The following is a 26,554-nucleotide window of genomic DNA, read 5'->3' as shown; positions in this document are numbered from 1 at the left end:
CCTGTTGCGCTAAAAAGCAATACTATTGCCACTTGTCAAAGTAAGAGCATTTTTTGTTTTGTTTTGAGTCTGCCAAGAAGCACTGACTTGTTGCCCATCGCCCGCGCCATACAGTCATCGCCCCCGGGAATGACACACAAGACCAATCAAGACCAGCGCACTGCTCTTTTATTTCACGTTTCAGCCAGCATCCACCGCCCGGCCCAAAACACAACCATCATCGGACGCCCCGCTTTTTTGGGGGGGGCGGCTGTCACATTGTGCACAGAAAATTTGACAGCTATTACCTATTTACCCCCGGGTCCGGAGAAAGCCACGGAGAAGCTCGCTGGGTCCGCATTCTCACTTTTCTTCCTCAAAGCTTTTGCGGCTGCTTTGTGCTGCGGTTTCGGTTTGAAGTGGAAGGCCGAAGGGTCCCATCATTCCTCGTGATTAATGATCGGAAAATGCAAATCACAACCCAGGCCAGGCACAACGCAACGGCCACCCACGCCGCTCCCAATAGTTGCAGGGACGGATGCCGTGCGTCCGCCTGCTTTGCTCGTCCCTATCTCGCCTAATCGCGAAACGATCATCCCCTTTAATCTAATCCTCGTTTTGCCGCAAGCAAACAGGACGATGGCGGTGTGGGAAGAGGGAGATGAGGTGTAAAGAAAAATAGCGCCCCCAGAGCAGCTTTCCATTCCTAAAGGAGGCGTTTTTTTGGCGAGGGTTAAGCGTAAGCCGAACACGAAGAATGAGTAAGACATTGCGCCACCTTCGGAGGGGCCGCCCTCAACTGTCCATCTTTTCCGCTTTTCCGCGGGGGAAATGGAAGATACAAGAACAACAAAAACAAAATAACGGCTTCAGGCAGGACGCTGGTCGTTTCCTCGGCTCAAGTAAGGGTTTGCTTTTGTCGGTGTAGTGTACGCACGCCTTGGCTAAACAGTTTTTGGAATGTTTACTTCGGGTTTTTTGTTTGCCCTCTCTCTCTCTCTCTCTCTCTCTCTCTCTCTTTCCGCATTTTTACGCATGAAAAACTGCCTTCAAACCCTTTTTTTGCGATGCGCTAGGATTAGTGTGCTATTTTTGGGTACCGTTCCAACACCATCCGAGCACAGACGTGTCTATTAGGGGTTGTACGAGTAACTTACAACGCTAGTGGCGCGTTTCTTTGTGACCGACGGTTGAACCTTTAACTAACCTCAAATAAATCGGGTTTGCTAACCTATCTTTCTCTTAAAATATGTTTTACTTTAAATCAATCAACATTCCTAGCCCTGTATTTAAAACAATGGTTGAATTTCTCAACCACCCAAACGCTCAATCGGCACTAGCGACGGGAAACATGCCGTCCAGCGTCCCGTACACGTCACCCTGCGCTTCCCGCAGCGCCTGCACGATAGCGTCCTCCGTCAGCCGGTCGTAATCGTACCCCTCACCGACGGAAACGAACCCGCACAGCTCGAGAAACGCGGCATTGAACGAGCAGGCCGCCTTGTTGACGCACTGGGTCACGCGGGGAAACACCAGGGCCCGCAGCTCGCCACCCCGGTGCAGGTCGGTCCAGCTCCAGAAGAGATTATGTGCCATCTGCCGCTCCGCTAGCGCCTGGATCAGCTTCATCAGCCCGGTGCAGACGTGCTCCAGCTCCGTGGTTGGGTCGCGCAGCACGAAGCAATACCCCTGGGCCGGCAGATGATCCGCCAGTCGGTGCAGCAACGGAGTGCCACGCACGGGAAGCAGTTCCTAAAACAAAGAGCAAAATACATGTACGGGTTAAACAATTTAGATGGGTGTTAAGCGCGTTCCTGGTCCTACCGCACGCTGCACGTAGAGCTCCGTATCGATACGAAGCAAATGCAGATGCAGATGGTTGACGGACGCTTGCGCACCGGGACTGTTGTAACCGATCCGGTAGCGTCGGTCGGGCAGGCGCAGCAGCAGCTCGAACGCTACACGCACACCGCCCGGTGTGAGCAGCTGCGAGTGCTGACCCGCCCGGTCGGGCACGACTAGCGAATGATACACCGTCACCGGGCTGTTGTTAATCAGGATCGTGGTCGGCGGCGGCGCGACCAGCTCGAGCTGCACCTCGGCCGGATCGACGCGGGTAAAGTTGAACCGGGACGGATCGAACGGTGCATCGAGCTGGAATGCTTGCGGCTGCCGGCGCTCTGTCAGCCGTTTGCGGTTCAGCTGCGATTGAACGAACCGGTCGGGGGAGAAAAGAACTGGCAATCAGCTAATTTTGTAGGAACAGTGACGCACAGAATAAGCTTACCAGAATGAGAAAGTTGAACTTTCCTTCCGCAATACGCTCACGCTCTATGTGCAGACGGTAGCGAAAGCCAACGCCGGCATCATGCCGTTCGGACCAGGTCGATTCTAGCAGCCGTTGCAGTTCTGGATCAGTGCGTGAGTCTGGCGACGAGCTGGTCAGATCGTACGTGGTGGGACGTATTTGTGACATGTTGATGCAGCTGTAAAGGGAAAGAGGAAAATGCACGTTAGTCTAGCAATTGATACATGTTATTAAATAAGTTATCAAACGTCATGCTCGTCATAGATTCAAATATAATAACGGCACGAGCAGCCCATCCTTAGGACTGGACTGTTCTCCTATACGCGAAACAATTACAATGGAACCCCGCAGAACGAGTTTAACCCGTTCCAGTGACATTCACTCGTTACACGGGAGAGAGCAATTTTTTTCCATGTAAATTGCATGAAATGTTAATAATTGGTTCTAGGACAACAAGTGTGCTGGTATAAGGGCATATACTAATGTATACAAAATAATATTAGAAATATTTATATTTTCATATTTCTTTGCATTATGATTTTTTCAAGTTCTTGAAAAAGCAGTCGATTGATTTAGTTTCTTCTTTAATATTTCCCAAATAGATCGTTTTTATAATGAATGTTTTTATCGGTTAGTGTCGAGGGAAATTTTAATGGGAAACATTTGCATTCTTTTTTTGTGGTAGGAATATTTACGAATGCAAAATATCAGCTCGGATAAATGTTTTTAATATTTCGAAAAATAAATAAATAAATAAATAAATAAATAACACTTCTCCTCCTGCCAATCGTTTTATTTCAAACAATTGCTAAGTATCGAAACTCTCATTTGCCGGAGCGATAATCAACATTAAATAAATGCTCAATGTTAACCGATCGTAATGTTGATTTCACATCGGCACCAACAAATGTATCACTGAGATTACTACCAATTTGATTGAGATCATTGTTTTTCCTTTTCGTGCTTCCAGTACAAACTTCCAGTACAAGCTAAAGGAATATCCCATCAGTTTACTTTCATTAAGTTTTATTTTTTTTTTTTGATCAAGTTTAGTTTTGGAGTGTTTGAGGCTTAAATGGTCCTTTTTATGAATTTGAATCACCAATTTAACGAACCAATGAGTCGAGGCCAATTCGTATCACGAAAAATCCAAAAAAGAGCTTTAAAATTGAACTTACACAATTTTCAACCTCGGTCCTCAGTCAACCTCGGTCTGCCGGTATACCATCCCATATATCTGGTTTTTCAGTAACTGATTTATTTATCCTTAGAAGAATAGTCATGACAATCAAATCCAATGCCGACTTTTACTGCACTACCTTTACAAAAACGTTTCAATTCGCACCAAAAAGTCACTAAAAACCACTAGAAACAATTGGACATTTCATTGGATCTTTCAACCCGTTCGGGAGACGTTTTGTAATGAAGAAAATTGTCGTCAATCATGTCGTCCAATGCTACCCTTGCTCAAATTCCAAATGAAAGCAAACCCTGCATAATTTGTGTAGCGGTAATAATTGTTTCTTCGTTTTATGTTTTGTTTTGACCATCAAACCGGGAATACAACAGTTTTATGTTGTTTATGGATTTAATTTCGATAAGAAATTTCATTGATTTCATGGAAATACTAATCATGTAAACAGCGTAGGTTGGATATTTTGTGGATATATTTGACATTGAGTGGATATTTTATGCGGAGTGGATATCAATATGGTAAAGTCGTTACAATAAAATCATCAAAGAAATTATTACTTGTGTCTTCTAAACTTAAAGTTCGACCATGGGTATATCAATGAATTATTCAATGAAAATGGGAAAATATTATTTGTGAAAACCATATTCATAAAAAGGTTATTTATATTTTTTTTCTTGTTAGAAAAACTCATGATCATTAGATCATTAAATTAACTCGTTCGATGTGATTGGGCTCATTCCAGATCATATCGGACTACTGCAAGAACCATCACCTGTACAAACCGTTCTCGCACATGCTGATCGATCTGTACCGCGAGGTGGTCTCGTCGGCCGAACCGCCCAACCAGCAGCGCCCATCGCCGATAGGGCAACCACCGGAGCTGAAAATCAAACGTTCGCTCGAGTCGTTCGAGGAGCAAAAGTACGTACACCAGCCCCGCCGAGACGGTCCGGCCCAGTTCTAATGCACTTGCGCCCATTTCTTTCGCTTTCCTTCCCGCACAGAAGCGATACCGACTCGGGTCGATCGTCTGACCACGGTGAGCTGCTGGAGGTACATCGGAAGAAGGAACCAGCGGTCGGCACCCAGCAGCAGAACCATCAACCGCAAGGCTACGGTCCGATCGTTTCGTCCTGCGGCGACGACTTCCCCGAGTACGGTGCGTCCACTGCCGCGACGCTGCTCAAGGTAAAGCGACCGCCGACGGCAAGCAACCATCATCCGGCCGAGCAGAGGTTCTGCTCGCTGCCGAGACCCTACGACCGGCACCAGCAGCAGCAGACGCTCGGTGGTCCCGAGCCGTACCCGAACTACCACACCATCTCGTACTCGAAGAGTGGGGCGGCACGGGACAGCGCCGGCCTGGTGGAGCAGCCACAGACCCATCTGCCCCAGCAGGGCGTCACCGTGCGGCGACGGCACAATGCGGAGCTGCTGGCCGCACGCCGACGAGCCGACTACCGGCGCAACACCATCGACGTGACGATGGTGGAGGTCAAGATGGCGGAAGCGGCGGCGGAACAGCAGCAGCGGGGAATGCATCTGCAATCGGCGACTGCTGCTGCCGCCTACTTCACCGGCCGCCCCGGCCGGCTAATGCCCTCCAAGTCCATCAACCATCTGGCGAGTCTGGCCGGTGGTGATGGTGGCGACGGTCCCGCCCCACTCGACCAGAGCAGCTTCAATGCCACCTCCATGCCCAGTAAGTAGGCGAGGAATTCCCGGCAGCAGAGCTGACACGACTCATTCATCCCGCGCTCTCCATTGCAGATCTTGGCATCCCGTTGACGACGGTTTCGATCGCCACCCAAACCATCGCCAATCGAAAGCCGACCGAAGCGGCGGTGGCGGCGGCGACGACTGCGGGTGGCCAACAGACCGATCCCAGCGACCCCGCACAAGCAGCCTCGCACAAAGGTCCGGAGTTCATTATCAATTCCCACTCAGCACCAAAGTCAATTGATCTCACCGACGCAAAGGTAGGCAACGGTTTCGGAAGGCCATCGCCATCTACAATCCAGAAAAAAATGGAACACTAATGCTAACTATCCTCATCGGCAGACGCAGCATCGCAGAGTTGTTACAATTCTTCTGCTCAACGGTACCAAAGTGAACGTCACGTGCAATCCCACGACCACGCTCGCCCGCCACATCTTCGAGGCGATACTGCGGCTGGAGGGGCTGGGGGAAAACTTTTTCCTCGGCCTGTGCGCGCTCATCGGTGGCGATTTCGTCTTTCTGCCGCTCGATCTCAAAATCTACAAGGTAAAGCCTACAGACAATCGGAGGGAATACTCTCCAAGCTTAAGCTCGACTCTTTTCCGCGTGCTCAGAATCAGAACGAATGAGTAGATGTGTAGAGATTCGAACAGGGTTTTTTGGTTGTTTCCCGATTTGTTAAAACTAAATACTGTTATTTCTGTTGGATAATTCTGATCTGAATGAATAATTGAAATGATTTAATGAAACTGAATCTCGGTTGCAAAGATTAATGAATCTCAAAGATCTCCTGAGATTAATTTTTCTCGAAAGACTCATGAATTTCGAAAGATGCATGAATTTAAAAAGATTCATATACCTCGAAAGATTCACGAATCTATAGGTCTATCTATCTATATCTATCTTCCTTTTTTACGTAGCAACCTACGTGGACATCGAGATTTTTTGGCAAGAACTACGCAGTCGGATAGTTTGTTTTGGGATGTTAGGTGGCAAATTCAAAATATTTTAAAAATCATACATCTCTAAGATTAATGAATTCCTGGAGGTATATGAAATTAAATGGATTTATGAATCTTTTAGATTCATGAATCGTTGAATATTCATTTATCTTTCATCGAGATTCATGAATCCTTGGAGATGCATTCATCTTTAAAAATTCATAAATCCTAGGAGCTTCATGAATCTTTCGAGATTCACGAATCTTTAGAGGTTCCTTAATCTTTGAGGAGTCAATTCGAGATCCGAATCACTCATCACTGAAGATTCACACGAATGAATTTCAGCGAAAGATTCATGAAACCCAACACTAATTTATTGTATTTGGAGTCGTCATATTTGTTTATTAATCGTGTTCAACATGATTTTAAATAGATCCTTCAATTTATTGGCATTTTCCCAGCATTGCCTCAATTTTTTCCAAAAAATCCCAACTAATGTTTCAAAAAATTATGGGAAAACGCTTTACAAACCGAGAAAGTCAGACATTTTTCGGGAAGCTTCCAGAATCTCTTGAAAAACAACAACGTATGGGTTATATAAAAGTAAAAGTAAAAGTAGGAGCAAAATCGGTATCTTGATGACATATTACAGCCATAATTGGTGTGATTTAATCTTGTTCGATTGAGCTAACTCTTACTCTCCGTACTATTGATCACTCTTTTTACAGTTCATATGGCTATTACTCTCCATTTTCGAATAGTGACTCACATGTTTGTAAATCATTATCTCCGTTAAAAATAGTAATCCACTCTTTTGCTAATCAAATAACTCACACTCTGAGTGCAAAGAACTCATTAGCTTTCCGAGACCGAATAGACACTCCCTCACATTTTTACGTTTCAACCCTTAAATTAAACGTAAGACTGTTGCTACTACTGTTTGACTCTTTGACAAGGAAAATCACCCTTACTCTACATTCTAACTACTGATTCACTCCCATTCAATTCACTCACAAACCATCCCAAAGACTTACTCAATTTGATGGCATACAAATCACGTTGAGTGAGTCACTGGTCGCCACGAAAAGTAGAATAGTTTTAATAGTTTTAATAAGAATAGTGTCCGGAGTCGAATACATTCCGGTCGTAGTCGTTCGGAGTTATTCCGAGTCGTTTGGAGCCGTCCGGAGCTGTCCGTAGTTATCCGGAGTCGTCCGGAGTCGTTCGGCGACTGGAGTTGGAGGAGTTGGTCGAAGTCAACCGGAGCCGTCCGACTATCTCCGGACGACTCCGACTGACTCCGACTTTGGGCGACTCCGAGCGATTTAAACAACTTTACATCACGGCATTCATATTGCGTTTCAATTTTTTCTCTATGAGGTTCTTGCTAATGCATCTTTCTGCGTTCCCTCTTACTCCTTCCAGGTAGCGCCCCAGATATGGATCAACACGTCGAAAAAGTCCACCCCGGTGGTGGAAAACGTTGTCTTTACGCTTTACGTGCGCATCAAATTCTTCCTGCCCACGCTACGAGGCGTCAGGTGAGCGCGGACGAACCTTCCTCCCTCTCGCAAGCCACACTCTCTAACATATTCCCTTCCATATTTCCACCTCTCTTCCAGCTGCGTCGAGTCGCGCCATCTGCTCTATCTGCAGCTGCGCAAAAGCATCCTCGAGCGGCAGATACTGTGCGCGGAGGACGATCTGATCGCGCTCGGCGGGTTGGCGCTACAGGCCGAGATTGGCAGCTTCAAAGAGCACGTAAGCGAGCGCTTGGAGGACTTTCTTGCTTGTCTGTATCCACGCTAACCGCACCTTCCCTTCCCACAGATGAAGTACACCGAGTACTTCACCATCTCGCACTACCTGCCGGAGGAGGTGTACCGGAAGAAGCGCGAGCTGGCCCGCTACCTGCGCAACGCGCACTTTCACAAGCGCGGCCTGCACCAGCGCGAGGCAGAGCACAACTTCATCCGGTACGTGCAGGAGCTGAAGGAGTACGGGCTGCACCTGTACAGCGCGTCCTGGGCGACGAGCGAGGGCATCCTGCTGGACGTGTACGTCGCGATCTCGCTCGCCGGCGTCGCCATCTTCGAGCGGAACGTGCGCTACCAGCCGCGGACCGCCGCCCAGGAGCAGCAGGAGTGCCGGAACGGCAAGAGCAGCTTCCTGCGCCACCTGTACGCGTTCTTCGACTGGCTCGAGATCGAAAACATCTGCTTCTCGAAGCACGCGTTCTGCGTGGTGGTGCGGCGCAGCGAGACGCTCGGCCCGAAGAGCGACAAAAATCTGGTCAAGTACAAGCTGCGGATGGACGGCAGGAAGTAAGTGGCCGCTCATTGCAACACTGCCCGAGCTTCATAATATTCTCTATCCGCTTTTGCTTTGCAGGAGCTACTTTGCGTTCAACCTCGCGTCCGAGCACCACAAGTTCTACATGAAGCTGCGCAACTCGTTCATCTCGATCAAAACCCTCGCGAGCGAGCTGAACATCCCGATCGAGCAGCCGGCGGGCAGCGTCGGTGGCGGCGGTGCTGGTGGGCTGCTGGCGGACGAGGACGGCCGCCGGAAGCGAACGGTGGGCGAGCTAGTCATTGACGGCCAACCGTCGCCCGATCCGGCCGCGTTTGATGCGAAGCACATCGAAAAGATCGACAAACCGTTCAAGACGACCGGGCTGCGGGTGCGCAACCTGAAGAAGTCGATGCTGAACGACAACCGGCTGGCCAGGCTGCGGCAGCGGTTCCTGCTGAAGCGCTCCAAATCGACGGTCGAGCCGGGCAGTGGCGGCACGTCCGCGCTCAACCTGACGGTCGAGATCACCAACCAGCAGAACCAGAACAAGGAGAACGAAAATCCCTTCCGACGGATGGTGCCGGGCGCCGACGAGCCCGACCATGAGCCGGAGGAGGGGGACTTGCGGCGGCCAGTCTCCTCCCCGTCGGACGGTACCGATACGGGCCACACGGGGGGGACGCTGCGCTCCACCACGCAGTCGGGAGGCAGCCCAACGTACGGCTACGACCAGCAGCAGCAGCAGCAGCTGATGTCACCGGAAGACTCGCCCAAGACGACGCACAGCATGAACCGGAACAAGGTGAAGATGGGCACGAAGGTGTTTTCCGCCCAGTTTCTCAACAAATCGTTCGACAATCTGGCGGCGGCGGGCACCGGCCACCCTCACCACCAGCCGCCGGGCGGGCTGAGCGGTGCCGCCTCCTTCCAGAACGTGGCCAACATTAGCCGCAGCAGCAGCAGCGCCTACCTGCTGCAGGAGGACGACGGCGAGCTGGGCGGCGACGGCCGTCAGCAGGCGCCGGCCCCGCCGACCCAGCCCCTGATCGAGAGCAGCGTCGACGAGGTGCTGTCGGTGAAGAGCAGCATGGGCTCGGTGTACTTCATGGAGAAGATCGACGAGCAGTCGGTCGGTGGCAGTGCGGAAACGTTGCTGTCGCCGAAGGCCTGTGTGATACGTGAGTGTGGCACCCGCTGTATTGCGTCACCACAGTGGAACTACCACCGCTAAACGGGTTTCTCTTTTTGCCTTCCTGCACACAGAATCAAGCATCCGCAGCGAGAGCTGCCAGTTCGAGCTGCCGATGGCGGACGAAACGATCTCCGACACGCTGCTGGAGAAGTTCAACAACATCAGCCAGTGCGGCGGTGCGTCGACCGATCGCATCCTGGCGACGGTGCTCATCGTCAAGGACGCGATCGTGGACGACGCCCCGTCCGCCCAGCGCCACTTTCTGTCCCGGTCGCAGGAATCGATCGCGCTCCCGGGCAGCAAGTGGTCGCTGACGGTGCCCCCCCACGGGTACGACGAGTTCGACGAGCGCTTCCCGTACGCCACGATGGGTGGCGGCGTGCGGAAGAGAAACCGGGATCCGACTGCCGCTGCCGCCAACACCACCACGCGTTACACGCTCGGCATCAGCATCGTGCAGGGTAACGATAACAACGTGTACGTGAAGGACCTCGCACCGAACGGTCCAGGCGCACGCAACGGTGTACGGGTGGGCGACCAGGTAAGAGAAAGTAGAAATCAAAACCGCACAAACACCAAAAGTTTTTGAGAAAATTCACCCAAATTAATATTTTGAATACAGAAACGAATCTTGATTCGTAGTGTGTCTTACATATAAAGAATTTGATTAGGCACAAGGTCTAAATTAGTAATGGGAACGTTTTGCAGTAGCTGGATGAAATGACTAATTATTCTGCTATGAAAAAGTACCTGGTTACTCTTGTCGTCTATTTCGTTTATTATAATAACTAGCTAATTTGGCCCGGTTACAGGGTAATGTAACACAAAATCCAGGAGTTTTTAAATTTCCAAGGGACACATGAACAGAAACGGGTTCGAAACCCTTAGCAATCTTGGATCTGATCCCGAATCAGTGTCGATTCTGGGTGATTCCAAACATATACAGATCCTGTAACATATCCCTACCGGTACTGGAACTAATCCCAGATCCGTACTGGTTCTTGAAATGATTAAGATTCCATATCGGTCCTGGAACAGATCCTGACCTCATTCCTTATTCCCATTCTGGACTAAAAATTGTACTTGAATCTGTCTCAGTTATGGAATTATCCAGTCCAGTGGTTTTCCTATTTGCTTTTTTGTTGCATCGGGGAGTTCCGCGATGCTATCGTCAACTCAGACGACTTAGCATGCTCGTCCTGGGTTGAAGCCTCATATGAACTATCGCCCTAAGCAAGGATTGATTGTGTGGTACTTAATAAGTCTCGAAAGCCTTTGTAGGCCGCCACGATCCGGTATCTCTAAAAGGATGTGCTAACTTCGAACTTTCCTCGACAGTTCCTTAGGCCCCTTATTCGAATTTTTAAAATGAAAATTGATATTTAGAAAGCAGCCATCCGCATAAAAAGTTTCTTGAACAGCGAGTGAATCAGTCTTGAACAGCGAGAGTCGACTGTATTATAATCATTAGAAAATTGAAGAATTTAAGTCGAAATTTGATATAATCGTGATTCTCGACACGCAATTCCCAATTCTTAAATATCTTTTCTCGGTCCTCTAGATACTTGATAATCCATTTATGATTCATATGGAAAACAGGTTTTCTTTGTAACTAAACTACCCCGCTTCTACTAGCAGCATTGAGAATTCCATAGACAACAAGTAGTAGAGCTTAACACATGAAGTCATCTACGTGTTCTTGGATGCAAAATGGGTCGAAAACGATGTTTTGGCAGTTTAAAAGTAAAAAAAATGTTTTCTTCTTTGAAAAATGTAGTAGCTACTTAACAAAAACATTGAAATCAAATCATTGAAACGACATTAAAACAAAATTTGATCCCAAAAAAAGGAAAATTTGAATTAATAGATTATTTCTTTTGATTATCTGCTAAGAAATTATTTATTTTTGCCTAATTAATTTCGAAAACAGCTCCGAGAGTTGGTCTGGCCATTTTCCATTGATTTTGTTGACCAGACTTCTACAACAAAATGCGTATTTCTCAAGCAATCCAATCAATTTTTTCAACTCGAACTGAGTAAAATAATAGAATAAATCCCATAACCTCACTTGTTTGAGTCTAAATCAGACATGAGCAACCTCTGGGATCCGTATGTGTGACCCGCAAAAAAGTTTGGATGTTATGTATAAGGACGGAATAAAAAATATGGATGTGAGAAACAGGTACATTAAAACACGAACATTAAATACGTGTATCAAGTTCGTATAGTATTTCAAATTCATAAATGGTCACACAATATGCAATATAACATAGTAAAGGGCATAAATAGTGGCAAATATTATCGTCGATGGAGTGTTAAACTCAGTAACACAATCGTTATTTCACACGACTTAATGTCATGGGACCGAATGGACCATGTGGGTGAATCAATAGGCCACTGATAACAGAACTGTTAGTGGTTAAGACAGATCTAGGGCACCAAATCAGAAGAAGAAGTATAAAATATCTTAACTAATTCGAAATTGCATACTCCACAGCAAGAGAGAACTCATGATTACCAATTTCACGTGTATTGTTCTTAAAGATATTAATCGGAGACATTTTTGAAGACTTTTGAAGCATTCGGTACTTTGAGCAAATTAGTAGATGAAAGTCAATATAGTTTTCAATATTGTAAGCTGAATGGATAAGTGCAGACATAATAAAAACTGGGTTTAAAATAGGATTTGATCAGAAATTGGGCAATTTAGGAAGTCTATTTGTACGACGATTAAGTGGTCCCAATAGAAGAAGTTGTGCTAAATTAGAGCATAGACGTTGAAGCGATGATTTTTTCCTATAGAAAGCATACACTAGTATGGAATTATGCATATTGCAATGCATATGCTGAAAATTCTTTGTCATATCATGTCGGGAATAATGGTCATGTGACCCGCAAGCGCCAGGATTTTGTTACAAATGTGGCTCACAGCTCCAAAAGGGTTGCACAATCTCTATTCTAAATTAATTTTCAAACATTGACTTTAGAATAATAAATCTATCGAAAACAAACATTCCTACTTAAATAATTAAATACATAAAAATCCTTAATAATGACTCGTTTTGTACCTCGCCCGTCCTTTCCCACAGATCATAGCAGTAAATGGGAAGTCGCTGCTCAATCTGCCGTACGCCGAGTCGCTCAGTATTCTACAGCAAACGGGACGTACGGTGGAGCTCGTGCTGTCACAAATCTTCCAACGGCCGCAGCAGCATCAACAGCAATCCTCCCTAAGGGACCTCGACCATCAGCAGCAGCAGCATCAACCACGGCCACCCACCGTTACCAAGTCGAACAGTTTGTACATCAAGAATGGTAGCCGATCGGCGACCGCAACACCGCTGCTCGACCCGCACTACAACCTACCGCCAGCGCCGAGCTACACGAAACTGTACGAGGACGTCAAATCGGCCTACAACCCACAGCAGCAGCAGCAGCAGCAACAACGAAAGCCGGACGGTAGTGCGGACGGCAACACGAACGGTGGCAATGTCGCCAGCCAGCGGTACACGAAAAACGTAGCCGACATTCTCCGGACGCGCAATCGAATGGCACTGGCCGATCGAGGTCACCAGCAGCAGCAGCAGCAACATCCCGCACCCGCCTACGTAGGGCTTAGCCCGTCGAAAAGCATGCCCGACTTGCCGAAGGTAGCAAACAAAATTCGTTGCACCCACCCCAGCAACACCCATACTGACGATCACGGGCTTCTCTCTTTCAGATTCTGCAGGCCTACAGCAAGCAACCGCCCACGTTCGGTACGCTACTGACTGCGGTGGTCGGCGGCCCACGGCTCGGCTCGTCGGTAAAGCTTCCCGGCCAGCAGCAGCAGCAGCAGCACCATGGCACCATGTCCCGCAAGTACACCGGACCGACCCGCTACCCGGTGACGCCCGCGAAGGACACGTTCAAAACGACCGTCGGCCCAATCCGGACGCAGCTGTCCCTCTCGAACGCTTCCGAGGACGAGCAGGTGTTCATCTAATCTCTTTACGCCCTTGCCACAAAACCCAAGAAAAACTAGGCTAGAGAGCGCGATACATGGCGGATTCGGGGAGAGGGGTCAATAGAGAGAGACAGAGAGAGAGAAAGAGAGAGAGAGAGCGGGAGAGAGAATTACGAGTCGAAAGAGATAGCATGTCCTCGCGTCCTTCTATATGCGTATTAATGTTGTAATCAGTTTGTTGTTTGCGTAGTTTCGATTGTTTGTTTATCTTCAACATTTCTACTTCCCTCGTCTCATTCTCTATCTCTCTCTCTCTCTCTCGATACCTCACCCCTGCTTCCTTATCTTGCCATGTGTATGCCCGTGTGTGTGTGTGTGTGTACGTAAGTGTGTGTATGTGTGCGTGTGTATGCTTCCATTTAAATAGATAGCGGCGTGGAATTGTTGAAGGTTTAAGGCACACGAACAAAGGGGCGACGCAATAATCCGCAAGGTCCCGGAGCTAGCCGGAACCTATATACCAAAATCCTCCCTACCCCCCCCCCCCCCTCTTCTCCTCATAGAGATATTTTGTAGCTCAGGGTTTTCACGACACCAGGCCGGAAAAGGGAGCGTTAACCCAGATCAGCTACCACGTGGTAGTTTGTAGCGAAACCTCTCTCCATATACTTCTCAGAAAGTAGCTGCAGCTCCAAGGACCTTGTAAAAAACAGGCCCATGGGTCACTAGAAAAGAGTTATCAGATATATATATAGAGACAGAGAGAAAAAAAGAAAGAGAGAGAGAGAGGGCAACACAGCAGTCAGAAGGAGTAGCTAGCGAGGTAGTAGCTGTGTTTTGTGTTTGTTTTGTTGTTTCTTTAAAGCTTTAGCGGGAAGCGGGTTTCGTTGCGTTTATTAGCAGTCGGCAGGTTGTGCAAGCAGCATGAGTCTTTCACCTTACCTCCCTTTTCCTTCACCTAACACCCAACACTGTAGTTCGTTGCGCGTGTTCTTCACGTGTTTGAGACGCTCGCTGCGCAGCGCAACTGCCGACGACGACGACTAGCTCTATAATCAGTAAGTAAGGTGTGATCGGCAACGCGGCAATCGACTCTGTATTGCGTTAGTTTCTTCCCAATTAGTTTCCTTTCCATTAGGCGTGCACGTGGTTGCGCGCGTTGCGTTGTATAGCGGGGCTAAGACCAGTTGCTTCCTATTTGAATTTAATTGAATTGAATTGTAGCCACCAGTTAAGAGAAATCTGTGGATCTTCCAGTAAACTTGCATAACAAGCAACAGAACAAAAAACAAGCAAACAAACAAACGAAGAAGAAAAAAAACAAAATGGAACAAAACGAGAAACGTAGATAGAAACAACAACAAAAAATGGAAAGATAAATAATATGCATACGGTTTATCAATGTTAACGATATGTGTTGTAATGGATGTTTGTGTTTTCGGTGTACTTTTTGCTGTCCTCTCCTCTCTTTCTCTGCTTCGGTTTAAATGCTTTTGTCGTCGCTGTATGTGTATGTTTGTCTTGATCCCTGTTCCATTTTCCTCGTCGGAAGGCTCAATGCGTCCTCCAATGTTGTTACAACGCAAGTCGAGCAATGCGTGGGGAGCATCCGTTCATTACGTAATGTCGCGCAAAGCGTCTGGTTTTTCCATTATTTAAACAGCTAATAACTTCGTTCGCCCAATGTTTCTCTTTTAATTTGAGCATTCTTCTGTTAATTAAGCTAGCATTACGTAATTTATGGAAGTTCCTGAACTACGCATTGATGCGGCAAAAACACCCCTCCTGACATATGATCCTGCCCCTGCACACAAGCTGCATGTTGCGCACGCACGCGCCCTAGTTAAGCAGAAGCCCGTCTAGCCCGTCACGGTGGTCGGTAATTAAGTTAGTGTCGCGACACCCCGGGAGCTGCTTTTTGGTGTGCTCTTCTCGCTGGAGTAAACGGAGGAAAAGGCACCTCCGTTTGCGTGCATCACAGTATCGCAATCAATGGTAATTAGGTGCTCCTGGACGGAGGTGGTGTTGGGGTGGCTATAGCAGTCAAACATTCCGCAAACGTTAGGTGAACCATAGCGAACGCAGCATTCAACATACCGCAAAACAGCCCAGGCACAGGAAATGATCCTACCGTGCATCTCGTGCGCTTGTTCTTGGAAGAAGGTGCTCGGTTTAGCGGCAACAAGGAGAGCGTAACCGAGAGGATGGACTTCTTTAAAAGTAAGGGAGATACGGGCAAGTAGTGCGGGTGTGTGTGTGTAAACGTGAGGCTCAATGAGTCAGTTTAATTTGGGGACAACACACAGCTAGTGCGCAGTTAGTGATTTTCAAAATCGTTGAATCAATTCGAGTCTTCGTAAGGAGCTAACAATGGTCAGCAAAAAAGCGTGTATTTCAGTTAACGTTCATAATACAACCATATATGATATAATACTTGAGATATGTCTATAACTACAACTCAAGGCATAAATGTTCGTTTAAGGTTTTGAGAATTTCGCTCAACCTCTTCCATTAAATTTTGCTCAGTGATCTAATCGACCCTAACATGATGGGAGGATCAATACTTCGTCTGGTAGGATATATACATGGGTGGCCGAAAATGCGGCATTTTCATCACTACGGCAACTATCAATCAAGACAACTACGTCCGGAAGTGTCTAGAAAAGCGGCTATAGCAACATCATATAAATTTATCAAGCAAATTAAATATCTGTCCTGTGAATGAAAAGACAATGGAATGGAAGGGCGAACAACTTGGTTCTGGTACTCACAAACCACCTATCTGTCCAGAACTCCGCCCTATTCAGCGGTATTATTGTCCCTTAATCAAACGAAACACACACACAGAAAAACGGAAAAGACTAGTGAACACATTGTAAACTAAAATCTAAAATGTTTAAATCTGATTGGTGTTCGCGACGAAATAGGACGATAAGGACGGCAACATTAAATGGAAGATGTTATACAAAAAGCTCGGCAGGTCGGATTTGGCGTACCGAATAAGTGAACAAATATTTTTCCCTTTAAAAGTGAACTACATGTTTGTGTTGTGAATGTTGACTGAAATATTCGCTTTGTTTTGTTGACCAGTGTTTGTGAGTTCCAGTATTTATATACCGCTATTTCCTCTAGCTTGTTTCGACATCTAAAACAAATATTTTTTACGAATTATAGATGAATTTGGTGAATATAAGTTATCTACGAGTCATATATCATCCTATAATGGAATCGTCGAATCATACGGCGGAATGTTTCAAATCGACAAGGATCGATCAATCAGAAGAAGCATTGTCTGGAGAACTTAACAATCAACTGTGGGAGTTGGTACTAGCAGCTCCAACATTTTTGGTGCGGCTTTGTGATGAATTGGTTTCAAACATAAAAGCCCACAAAAGTTAAGACCAATGCAACTCAGGAGTTTGTTGACTGTGACACGTCCTACTGATAGTTGCCATTAAAGATTTACTCTGGAGCCTGGACTATCGAAAATAATTTCGTATGACTTTAAGTGCAGCTCTTACTCCATTAATTGTCCAAATTACATCTCTTACTGCGTTAAGCGTTCATGAGATTCCTCCATGCACTACAAGAAGATGGTTTTCCATTATGAGAAGGTGCGCAAACGGATGGAAACCCTGAGCCTACTACCAACACGTAATATTCCTCCCTTATGTTTAAACGGGCTTAAAAGTTTCATTGTTGAACTTGGAGCTAAAGGAAGGTTTTTGTTAAATGTTTGAAGGATCAGTGGTAAACTCTTTAGTTTGCGCACATTTTACAAGTTTTAACATTGCAAAGTAATGCTACTTATTTTTGGTTGCATAAAGGAGCATTACGTACAAAACCCACAAATGCCAAAGAAAAATGCCTCGTCGTTCGTGTGCCCGCGTAGCACCATGCTGGCAGGCACAGGCGGTTGGTGGTGATTCGACGACTTGACGACAAAGTATCAAGGCTGTGTTCTGTTCTCTCCATCCTGCGATGTCTTTTTCATCAACTTCGCAGACTAGATTTGAACCCAAGATTCGCGAAAAAGCGATCGAACTACAGATATTGAATAATCGTACAGAATCTGAATGGGTATATGATGTTTATGATGATCGAAAAATGTTGGAAGCCATCTGAGATGGACATTCATATTGAGAAGAAGTCACAAATCGTCTCACGAGCCACTGGTGGTGTGATATATTGTGCGAAAAGTAACCCCATCGTGTAAATGAGGAATAGTACAAAAATCCCTTAAACATTATGTATTACGTATCTACCAAAGCATTGACGTTGTAATAAGACCCTAGCATTTATCCGCACAGCTACGAGGCATAGAGTATTGAACTCACCACGAGTACGCCCTCGCGCACCATTTCCATTAGAGATGTACTTTCTGAACCGACTTCCAGGACTCCGATCCGACTCCAGTTATTTTTAGTCCAATTCCAACTCCGGGCGAAAACGGTACCACGGAACCGCCAGGAGTCTGAATCGACCGGTGTCAGCCTGATTCAAATTCGACCAGAATCGACTGAAGTCGTTCAGTATCCAAACCAAAGATGGCCGTTGCAAAAAGACTTTTACTTTGAACACTGTTTCTGGGCGGAAGAAAGACATTCTGGTTAGCGAAGCATGGAGGCAATATATCATAACATCATTGCAGTTGCATTCATTATTGATAGTACGTCGTGCATTTTGGAGAATTCGATGGTTCCAGCTCACTTTGGCCATTTTGGCTTCGGAACACCTCCTAGCAAAAAGGCTTTCCAAATTCTAATATCGAGTTCAAACCTTTCACAAATGGATTGAGTGTCATTATATGATTCGAAACCCTTTAATCTCGAGTAGTTGCTTTTGTAAAGGCTTCTCCTACACCCAAGACACGAGCACGAGCACCTTACCACGACACCGTAGGACTTGGAAAAGTGTAATTCCTCTCATCAGCCTTACCCGGGCTATGTCTCCCACTGTCTCTACCATCCCAAGAATGCTTCATCCACGCCCTGCGTCCGCTTGCTCCTTTAGTTGTTCTAGTGTACAAAAATCCCCCCCACCTCCTCCCTTCACTATAACTAACCACACGTTCGTTGCAGGCGTGCTGCCACCGCTGCCGAAGCTCCCGAAGCTGAAGAAAATCCGCCAATGGAACGGTGGCTCCCTGCTGAACCTGCACCAGTTCCCGAACCTGCCCGCTGCGTTCAACCTCGGCGGCAGTGTCCCGGCCGCCCCCGCCACCACGACCAGCACCCGCCGGCAGCCGGGCCTGCCCCGCGGTGACTGCGTGCACCCGTCGCACGGACCCACCCCACCGCCAGCCCGCGCCCAGCCGCCGCAGCACATGCGCCATTCGTCCGACATTTCCATCATCTCGGCGGCGGTCAGCAGCCGCACGCCGGCCGACTACAGCCACCGGGACAATCTCGGCCTGTACGCGCTCAAGTGCGATCGCAGCGCGGCCAAGCGCGGCATCCTGCTCCACCTGCCGCGCAAGATCACGCAAGCGGTCGGCGGCAGCGACATGACGGTGCAGCACGGTGCGCCCGCCATGGTGCACGAGAAGTTTTCCCCCTGCAAGCGGCATCCCCCGGCGGTGGACGCGCCGCTGCCCGAGATAAGACCACCGCCGAGGCGCAGAAAGCGGCCCCCGCCCGCGGTGGCCCACCAGCCGCAACCGCCCGGCGGCCCCCCGGAAGCGGACCTGAGCCGGTGGCAGAAGAACAGCAGCGAGCTGTTCCGGATCGTGGAGCGTGAGTCGGCGACCGCGGCCCGCGCCCGCTCGGCGGGCGGCCTGGGGATGCCGCGGGCAAAGAAGCCGCACCGTGCCGCCGCCGCCGCCGCCGCCGCCCCGGCCAAGAGCGCTTTTTTAGACGCACCGACGTCGAGCAGCGACGGCGTGGTCGAGCTGGTCCAGCAGACGAAGGCCCAATCGGTGGACAACCTGCTGGCGGTGCGGTACCACCGGCGGCGGCGGGGCGCCTTCGCCGAGCCGGAGCGCTCCCGGGACGACACGGACAGTGAGTCGTCCGACCGGCAGGTACAATCGTTACGGCACCATCAGCCACCGCACCATCATCATCGACGCACCTCGTCGGCTGCCGCAGCGGAAATCGTCCCCACGGCGGCCGCAACACAACCGAGACAACGGGCTCCACTGCGCACCATACGTCAGCAGCAGCAGCAGCAGCAGCCGCCGGCGTCGGGCTCCACCTCACTGCCGCCCGCCGGGGCGCTCGACCGGGCGTGCGATTTCTCCATCGACAACAACTCGGACGAGATCGAGGTGCGGTTCCGGCGGGGCTACAGTACGGACGGCAGCAGCGACGCCACGACGACGGTGGCGGCCATCGCCCCGCCGCCTGCGCAAGCCACCGAGCCCAGCAAGATGGCGGAAAAGCTGCCCCTTCCGCCGCGCGTTTTGCAGCTCCGCCGGACCGACTCGGACGCCAATCGGGGCAGATGGGAGCCGGCTGCCGGGGTACCGAAACACGAGCCCAAAGGCGAGACACCCGATCCCACACCTCCTGCTCCCCCTCCCCCACCTCCTCCTCCTCCTCCTCCTCCCCCTCCACCCGCTACTCTTCCTCCACTGCCTGCTGCTCCACCTGGCTCGGGCCGCGCCTTCACGCCACTGGCCGAGGTGCTGCGCAAATCGATCGACAGTGCGGAGCTGAAGCGCAAGTGGCTCAACGACTTCCTGTCGCAGGGCAGCGAGGGCGAGCCGGCGATGAAGCCGGTCACGGCGATGGAGCTGGAGGAAGCGTTCGTGCCGCAGCTCGACATCGTCCAGCGGATGGATCGCCAGCTGGCGGAGCTGGAGTCGGGCGGGACGGGGCCGCCCCACCACCGGCAGGGTTCGGCCGGCAGCGTGGACATCTTCCGCCGGCCGGCCTGCGATTTCGACGAGTTCGACGAGCTGTTCACGCCGGCGGAAGAGGAGCAGCAGCCGGCCGGCCGGAAGACGGTCAAGCTGAGCGAACGGGCCACGCAGTGCATCGAGCGGGACAGCACCACCAGCAATCTCTGCTTCTCCTCCTCCTCCTTCTCGTGCGCGAGCCTGGAGGACGGAAAGCCGCCAGCCCTGCCGCCAACTGTGCCGCCTCCGCCGCCTCCACCACCACCGCCGCCGGCACCGGCTTGCCTGCCGGTTGCGGGTGGCGCAGCACGACGGCGGTGGAGTGCCGGCAGTGACGAGCTGGCACCACCGTGCAGAAGCACGGTCAAGATACAGGACTACAGCGGCAAGCATCAGCACCTGCAGCGCGTGCGCTACCTTTCCTCGCCGTCGCCGTCGCGCAGCTCGACGGTCGCACAGCCGCCGGACGGTGACTCGGGCGGCAGCGTCGACAGTGGCGAACCGCACGCGAAAGGGAACACCAATGCAGTGCATCCCGGTGGCGGTGGTGGCAGCACAACGGTAGAACATTCTGTTTCCACCAGCAGCCGGAAAATGCTGCCCGTGCCGGAAAATCTAACCCAGGTATGTATGCTGAGCCCACGCAGCGGGATTTTTGCACCTGTTTTGTGCGTTCTTTCACACGCTCTTTCGTTTCCCCCACTCCTCCCGGTCGTCAACTTACCTGGCTCGTGATGCGCAGAACGGCCACTGGACGGGTGTGGAGCGGCAGGGCGATCAACACACGGCGCGTCCGGACCGGCTGTCATCAGCCGGCACCGGCGGAGTAAACAACAACAGCAACCACAGTGTGCTGCCGGATTACAGCGAATACTACAACGAGGAGGGTGTCATTATTATATGAATGCTCGCAACCTCAGCCGAACACTACAGCTTACTCACCGAATGCACCGCAGATAGCCCGGTCCCTTCCCTTTCCCCCCACCAAAAAAAACATAAAATCAAACAGGAAATGGAAGAGAGTCAAAACAGCGCGCGCAACTTTTAATCGGTGTGGCAGGGAATTAACAATTTCATATATTTGCCAGTTGCGGGAGAGAGAGTTGGAGACGCATATCTTTAACTATTATATCGATTTTACATAGTGCAGTGAAAATAGATAGAAAGAGGGCAAAAAAACAACAGACACACACCATCACACGTAAACGAAACTAATAATCGAAATTGGCGCTGAAATAAATTAAAAAACAAAACTTATATAGCGTGTACATAGGTGTAGCATATGTGTTTCGATTTTTTTATTTCATTGTTTTTAATTATTTGCCGGAAAATGAGATAAAATTTATGAACATTCGGCTAAATAAACCAATCTGTATTAAGCACCCTGTGCTAGACGTCCTCTATTGGCGGTAGATGGAAGCTGAAGTCAATCGACCTGGCGATGTCCCAAACGACAAATTTGTTGTACGAGCTTGGCACAGCACACAGACACGCAATTGCAGCTGAGAAAACAATATGAGAAAATTTCTCCGCTACTTGGCACAAACAATGAAGCTGAGAAAAAAGTGGATTCTCGGTGTATATTATGCATTTATATATACAGTCTGTTCCCGACCTACACGGTACTTGACTTACGCGAGTTTGGAGGTACGCGGTTTTCTAAATTAAATAGATCAAACGTCAAATCAATATCATTTGCTTCAAGAATTGTCCAATGCAGTATAAATTGCATTTTTGTTATTAAATTCAGTCCACTTAAAAGCCCAAAATATCATAATGATCTGCACGAAACGAATCAAATAAGTGATAAAGTGTAAACAAGTACTAAATTAAATAAAAATTAGCGAGCTATCAATTGTATTTTGGCTGAAAACCGCGAAATTCCACTTATGCTGATATTCGAGATAGGCTGATTCCTCGGGAACGCACAAACCGTGTAGCACGAGAACAGACAGAATAAAAAATAATATTTATCACATATTATTGTCGGCCAGTAAAAGTAGACATGTTTTCAGCCAGTAAAATCGAATTTCTAAAACCAGGTCCAAAACACCTCTGATAGCCCAAGTGCCACAAATCCACTAAAAGACCACTAAACGGCTTCTAAACGACTCAAGCTCTCTACCTAAACGGAATATAGAAAGACTTCGTTTAGCAGACGCCAAACGACTCATGCATTCTAAAAATAGCAAAAAAGCTGGTGGCGCTATCTGTTGGTGGGATACCCCAACCAGTTGAGCTTCATCGCTTGGAGGAGAGCTTTCTCATTTCCTCTGTACTGTTGTATGGTTTCGCATTGAAGTTATGCATCGCTAGAACTAGAACGGCGATACGATTGTTTAAATACTAAACTCCAACGGAAACCACCAGCACTGAAGTAAGTGAGATTTGAGTAATGGTCGTTGGTGTTGATACCCACGTATCTGACCACACGACCATTCATATAGATTTTTGCTCAGAAAGTTAGAAGGCTATATAATAGGTATTATAGCGAAACACATTGCAAGAAAAGGATAGCAATATAATGATGAGTTGTAATACGCCATCTATTGATCAAACCAATGAAGCTGTATTTTATGTTTGAACTATTTACACCTTTATTACACATATTAAATGATACAAAACACAATACAATGATGTATGGGGCCGCGCGCACAAGCCGCACCGTGAGCCCTACCGGGAGCCCTGCTCGACCGGTAGCCTGTTACACACTCCTCCGTTAGGTGCGCTCTGCACACACTTAGCGCGCATCGCTAAGTGCGGCGTATTAGTGTGCGTGAGCGCAGTGTCGATTCCTGGATGTCGACCAGCAGCAGCGCAACTGCTACGGCGAATCCAGGGCTCGGCACGTCTATCCACAACATCTCCCCCTTTTAATAACCGAAGGGTCGAACCGACGCGGGTGATATTCCACAACGGAATACCAGCGTGGTGACACCCTTCGACCGATGGTACGTAGTGGGGCCCGTGATGCTGCTGCGCTCATGTTCCCGGGCGGCGGCGATGATGCCGCGTTCGCGTTCCTCGGGTTGCGGCTGTTGTTTCTGGAGCGGCGGCGATGAAGCCGCGTTCGCTGTCCTCGGGTCGCGTCTGCGATGATGACCTGTTGTCCCGGGGCGGCGGCGATGATGCCGCGTTCGCTTTCCTCGGGAGCGTCTGCTATGGTGCACCGTTGTCCCGGGCGGCGGCGATGATGCCGCGTTCGCGTCCTCGGATTGTAGCGTCGCTGCTACGCCTGCCGGGAGGTGAGGGTGGTGCCGCGATGAAACCTTGCACCGGCAGGGCCATGACCGGCGACAGCAATGGCCGGCCACAGCGATGGCGTCTCTGGCTGGACGTGCTGGGTTTGCTGCAGGTGAGGCGGAATGTGTCGTCGCCTATGATGCGAGGCTGCTGCGTTGCAGCCGAGGCGACTTACGTGTCGCCGTTGGTGATGCGGGGCTCGAGCCGCGGCGGGAATGCGACCTCGCCGATGACGTGCTGCCGTGCTGCAGTCAAAGCAACCTGCGGGTTGCCGATGATGAGGCGGACTCGAGCCTTGGCGGGATTGCGACCTCGCCGATGATGTGCTGAGGTGCGGCAGCCGAAGCAACTTGCGCGTTGCTGTTGGTGATGCGGGGCTCGAGCTGCGGCGGGATTGCTGCTTCACCGATGACGTGCTGCAGGGCTCGAGCCGCGGCGGGAATGTGACCTCGCCGATGACGTGCTGCGGTGCTGCAGCCGAAGCAACTTGCGCGTTGCTGTTGGTGTTGCTGGGCTCGAGCTGCGGCGGGATAGCTGCTTCGCCGATGACGTGCTGCAGGGCTCGAGCCGGGGCGGAATGTGCCGTCGCCCTTGATATGCGGCTGCAGTGGGTGGTGTGTAGCCGGCTGCCCATTGCAGTGGTCGCCAGTGATGGGACAGCAGCCGGGGCCACGGTGTCTGCGGTGGCGGCGGCCCGATGTTCCGCGGTATCCAAAGGCACAGGGAACCGTGCCATCGCGATGGCCGCTGCACTGACGCTGCAGAAAGGCCAGACGAAACGCGATGGCTGCCGCGGGTTCTGTAGGATCCTCCTTGCGCAAGAGGATCCCATCCTCGTCGCCACTTTTATGTTTGAACTATTTACACCTTTATTACACATATTAAATGATACAAAACACAATACAATGATGTATGGGGCCGCGCGCACAAGCCGCACCGTGAGCCCTACCGGGAGCCCTGCTCGACCGGTAGCCTGTTACACACTCCTCCGTTAGGTGCGCTCTGCACACACTTAGCGCGCATCGCTAAGTGCGGCGTATTAGTGTGCGTGAGCGCAGTGTCGATTCCTGGATGTCGACCAGCAGCAGCGCAACTGCTACGGCGAATCCAGGGCTCGGCACGTCTATCCACAACACTGTAGAGCTTTCATTTTTTTTCTATGGATATTCAATTTTCCAGTCGTTTAAGCTTAATCTGTGGCGCTTGGGAGGCCCTTTCCCCAAGTGCCACAGTATGATATAAAGTTAAATTACAGCAGTCTTCTCTACAGTTACGCTACACGCTAGTGACGCGAGTTCGAGATACGCGAATTTTTATTTTTGACAGCGTATATGTCAAATTAAAAATTTTGCTCAGCAATTGTCAAATGCAAATAAATTGCATTTTTGTTAAGGGCCGTGCCTGTGCTCCGTCGCAAGCGATTATTTGATTGATTTTTAATAGTGTAACGATTATGAAAAATTAAGTTGAGGTTGTTCTTAAAAAACACTACAAAATTAGTTTGATGGGTAAATTTGGATGTTTTGATTCTGTCATGCGACAAAATTGCACATCCGACGTTATCTGTCAAATCCATATGAAATCAAAAATTAAAATTAATTAAAATGAAAAATTAAAATCGTTCAAATAAACCCAATATGAATCAATAATGGCTTTAACAGTACAGCAATTATCCGCAGTATAGTAATTATAATTAAAATCAAAATTACACTAGCCAGTACGGACAATTTAACCCGGCTTTAATCTATAGTGATATTTATGAACTTCAGTCTTGTTAATTAACAGTTGATGATTAATAGTCCGATTAAATGAACTAACCGGCAACTCTCCGGTCTCGACCTACCCGGATAATCGACGTAGTACTGTATTATTTCGGGGTTAATTACACTTGTTGCCAAGATGCAGATTTCCCAGTAAATATTTTACCTTAAAATACAATCCAAAATCGTTTGAATATTAACACCCCAAATGACATTTTCGAGCACGAATTATCGGGAATTCGAGCAATTTCCCTTAAACGGGAGCCTTAAACTTCCCTTAAACTGCACCAGTTTAAGGGAATTCAGAAAAAGTCCTTTAAGATCAACTATGATGCGGCTTTTTCGTTACATTCTTCTAAATTTGTTCGGAAATGATGTGTCTTATCGTTATAGTTGGTCATGTAGCCATTTTATACTTAAATAATATCGATTTTTTGACGTTATTTTACGTCACACTTAATATACTTTTGTTTTTCATAAAAAATAAAAACTACGATTGTAAAATGAGCTCGACGGTATCGTCAACCGATAGAAGAAAGTCTAGTATACGAACCCACCAAATCCTAGCGCTTTCAACACACTTGATCACACACAAATCCACAATTTCAGGCGTATCGAGTACTAATCAAGCAGATATGGGAAAACAATTTCGAGCAAATGTCACTTCCCAAGTGCCACAAATCCACTAAACGACCACTAAACGGCTTCTAAACGCCTCAAATTCTCTACCTAAACGGAATATAGAAAGACTTCGTTTAGCAGACGCCAAACGACTCATGCATTCTAAAAATAGCAAAAAAGCTGGTGGCGCCATCTGTTTGTGGGATACCCAACCTGTGGAGCTTCCTCGCTTGGAGGAGAGCTTTCTCATTTCCTCTGTACTGTTGTATGGTTTCGCATTGAAGTTATGCATCGCTAGAACTAGAACAGCGATACGATTGTTTAAATACTAAACTCCAACGGAAACTACCAGTACTGAAGCAAGTGAGATTTGAGAAATGGTCGTTGGTGTTGATACCCACGTATCTGACCACACGACCATTCATATAGATTTTTGCTCAGAAAGTTAGAAGGCTATATAGGTCATTATAAGATGAAACTTGTCGAAACACATTGCAAGAAAAGGATAGCAATA

General features: G+C 48.8%; 3 protein-coding genes across 4 annotated transcripts in view; 2 read left to right on the top strand and 1 right to left on the bottom strand.

Moving 5' to 3' along the window:
* Positions 1-14,983, top strand: part of LOC121597901 — a 109,333-nt gene extending 94,350 nt beyond the window's left edge. The window contains exons 5-15 of the mRNA XM_041924241.1: positions 4,225-4,403; positions 4,487-5,184; positions 5,253-5,461; positions 5,544-5,747; positions 7,568-7,683; positions 7,765-7,903; positions 7,973-8,466; positions 8,534-9,615; positions 9,701-10,170; positions 12,719-13,279; positions 13,351-14,983. Of these exons, the coding sequence (XP_041780175.1) occupies positions 4,225-4,403; positions 4,487-5,184; positions 5,253-5,461; positions 5,544-5,747; positions 7,568-7,683; positions 7,765-7,903; positions 7,973-8,466; positions 8,534-9,615; positions 9,701-10,170; positions 12,719-13,279; positions 13,351-13,614 (4,416 nt within the window). The 3' untranslated portion in view covers positions 13,615-14,983. The remainder of the gene's footprint in view (positions 1-4,224; positions 4,404-4,486; positions 5,185-5,252; positions 5,462-5,543; positions 5,748-7,567; positions 7,684-7,764; positions 7,904-7,972; positions 8,467-8,533; positions 9,616-9,700; positions 10,171-12,718; positions 13,280-13,350) is intronic.
* LOC121598020 (GDP-D-glucose phosphorylase 1) lies at positions 147-21,228 on the bottom strand. 2 transcript variants are annotated; one of them, XM_041924502.1, is made up of 4 exons: positions 21,141-21,228; positions 2,267-2,465; positions 1,804-2,181; positions 147-1,731 (listed from the first exon to the last, which is right to left on the bottom strand). In XM_041924502.1, exons 2-4 carry the CDS (start codon positions 2,453-2,455, stop codon positions 1,306-1,308), a joined length of 993 nt encoding a protein of 330 aa, XP_041780436.1. In that variant the 5' UTR covers positions 2,456-2,465; positions 21,141-21,228; the 3' UTR covers positions 147-1,305. The 2 variants fall into 2 exon arrangements, with proteins under 2 accessions (XP_041780436.1, XP_041780528.1); XM_041924594.1 differs by lacking the exon at positions 21,141-21,228 and adding an exon at positions 17,913-18,457.
* Positions 15,373-21,384, top strand: LOC121597960 (actin cytoskeleton-regulatory complex protein pan1-like). Its single transcript, XM_041924368.1, has 3 exons — positions 15,373-15,795; positions 18,657-21,040; positions 21,159-21,384. Exons 1-3 carry the CDS (start codon positions 15,780-15,782, stop codon positions 21,318-21,320), a joined length of 2,562 nt encoding a protein of 853 aa, XP_041780302.1. The 5' UTR covers positions 15,373-15,779; the 3' UTR covers positions 21,321-21,384.
* Positions 21,385-26,554: the final 5,170 nt, after the last annotated feature.

The sequence above is a fragment of the Anopheles merus genome, chromosome X (genome assembly GCF_017562075.2).
Source record: "Anopheles merus strain MAF chromosome X, AmerM5.1, whole genome shotgun sequence".
Taxonomy (NCBI): domain Eukaryota; kingdom Metazoa; phylum Arthropoda; class Insecta; order Diptera; family Culicidae; genus Anopheles; species Anopheles merus.
The sequence above is the reverse complement of the archived record's forward strand: the minus strand, read 5'-3'. Positions and strand labels throughout refer to the sequence as shown.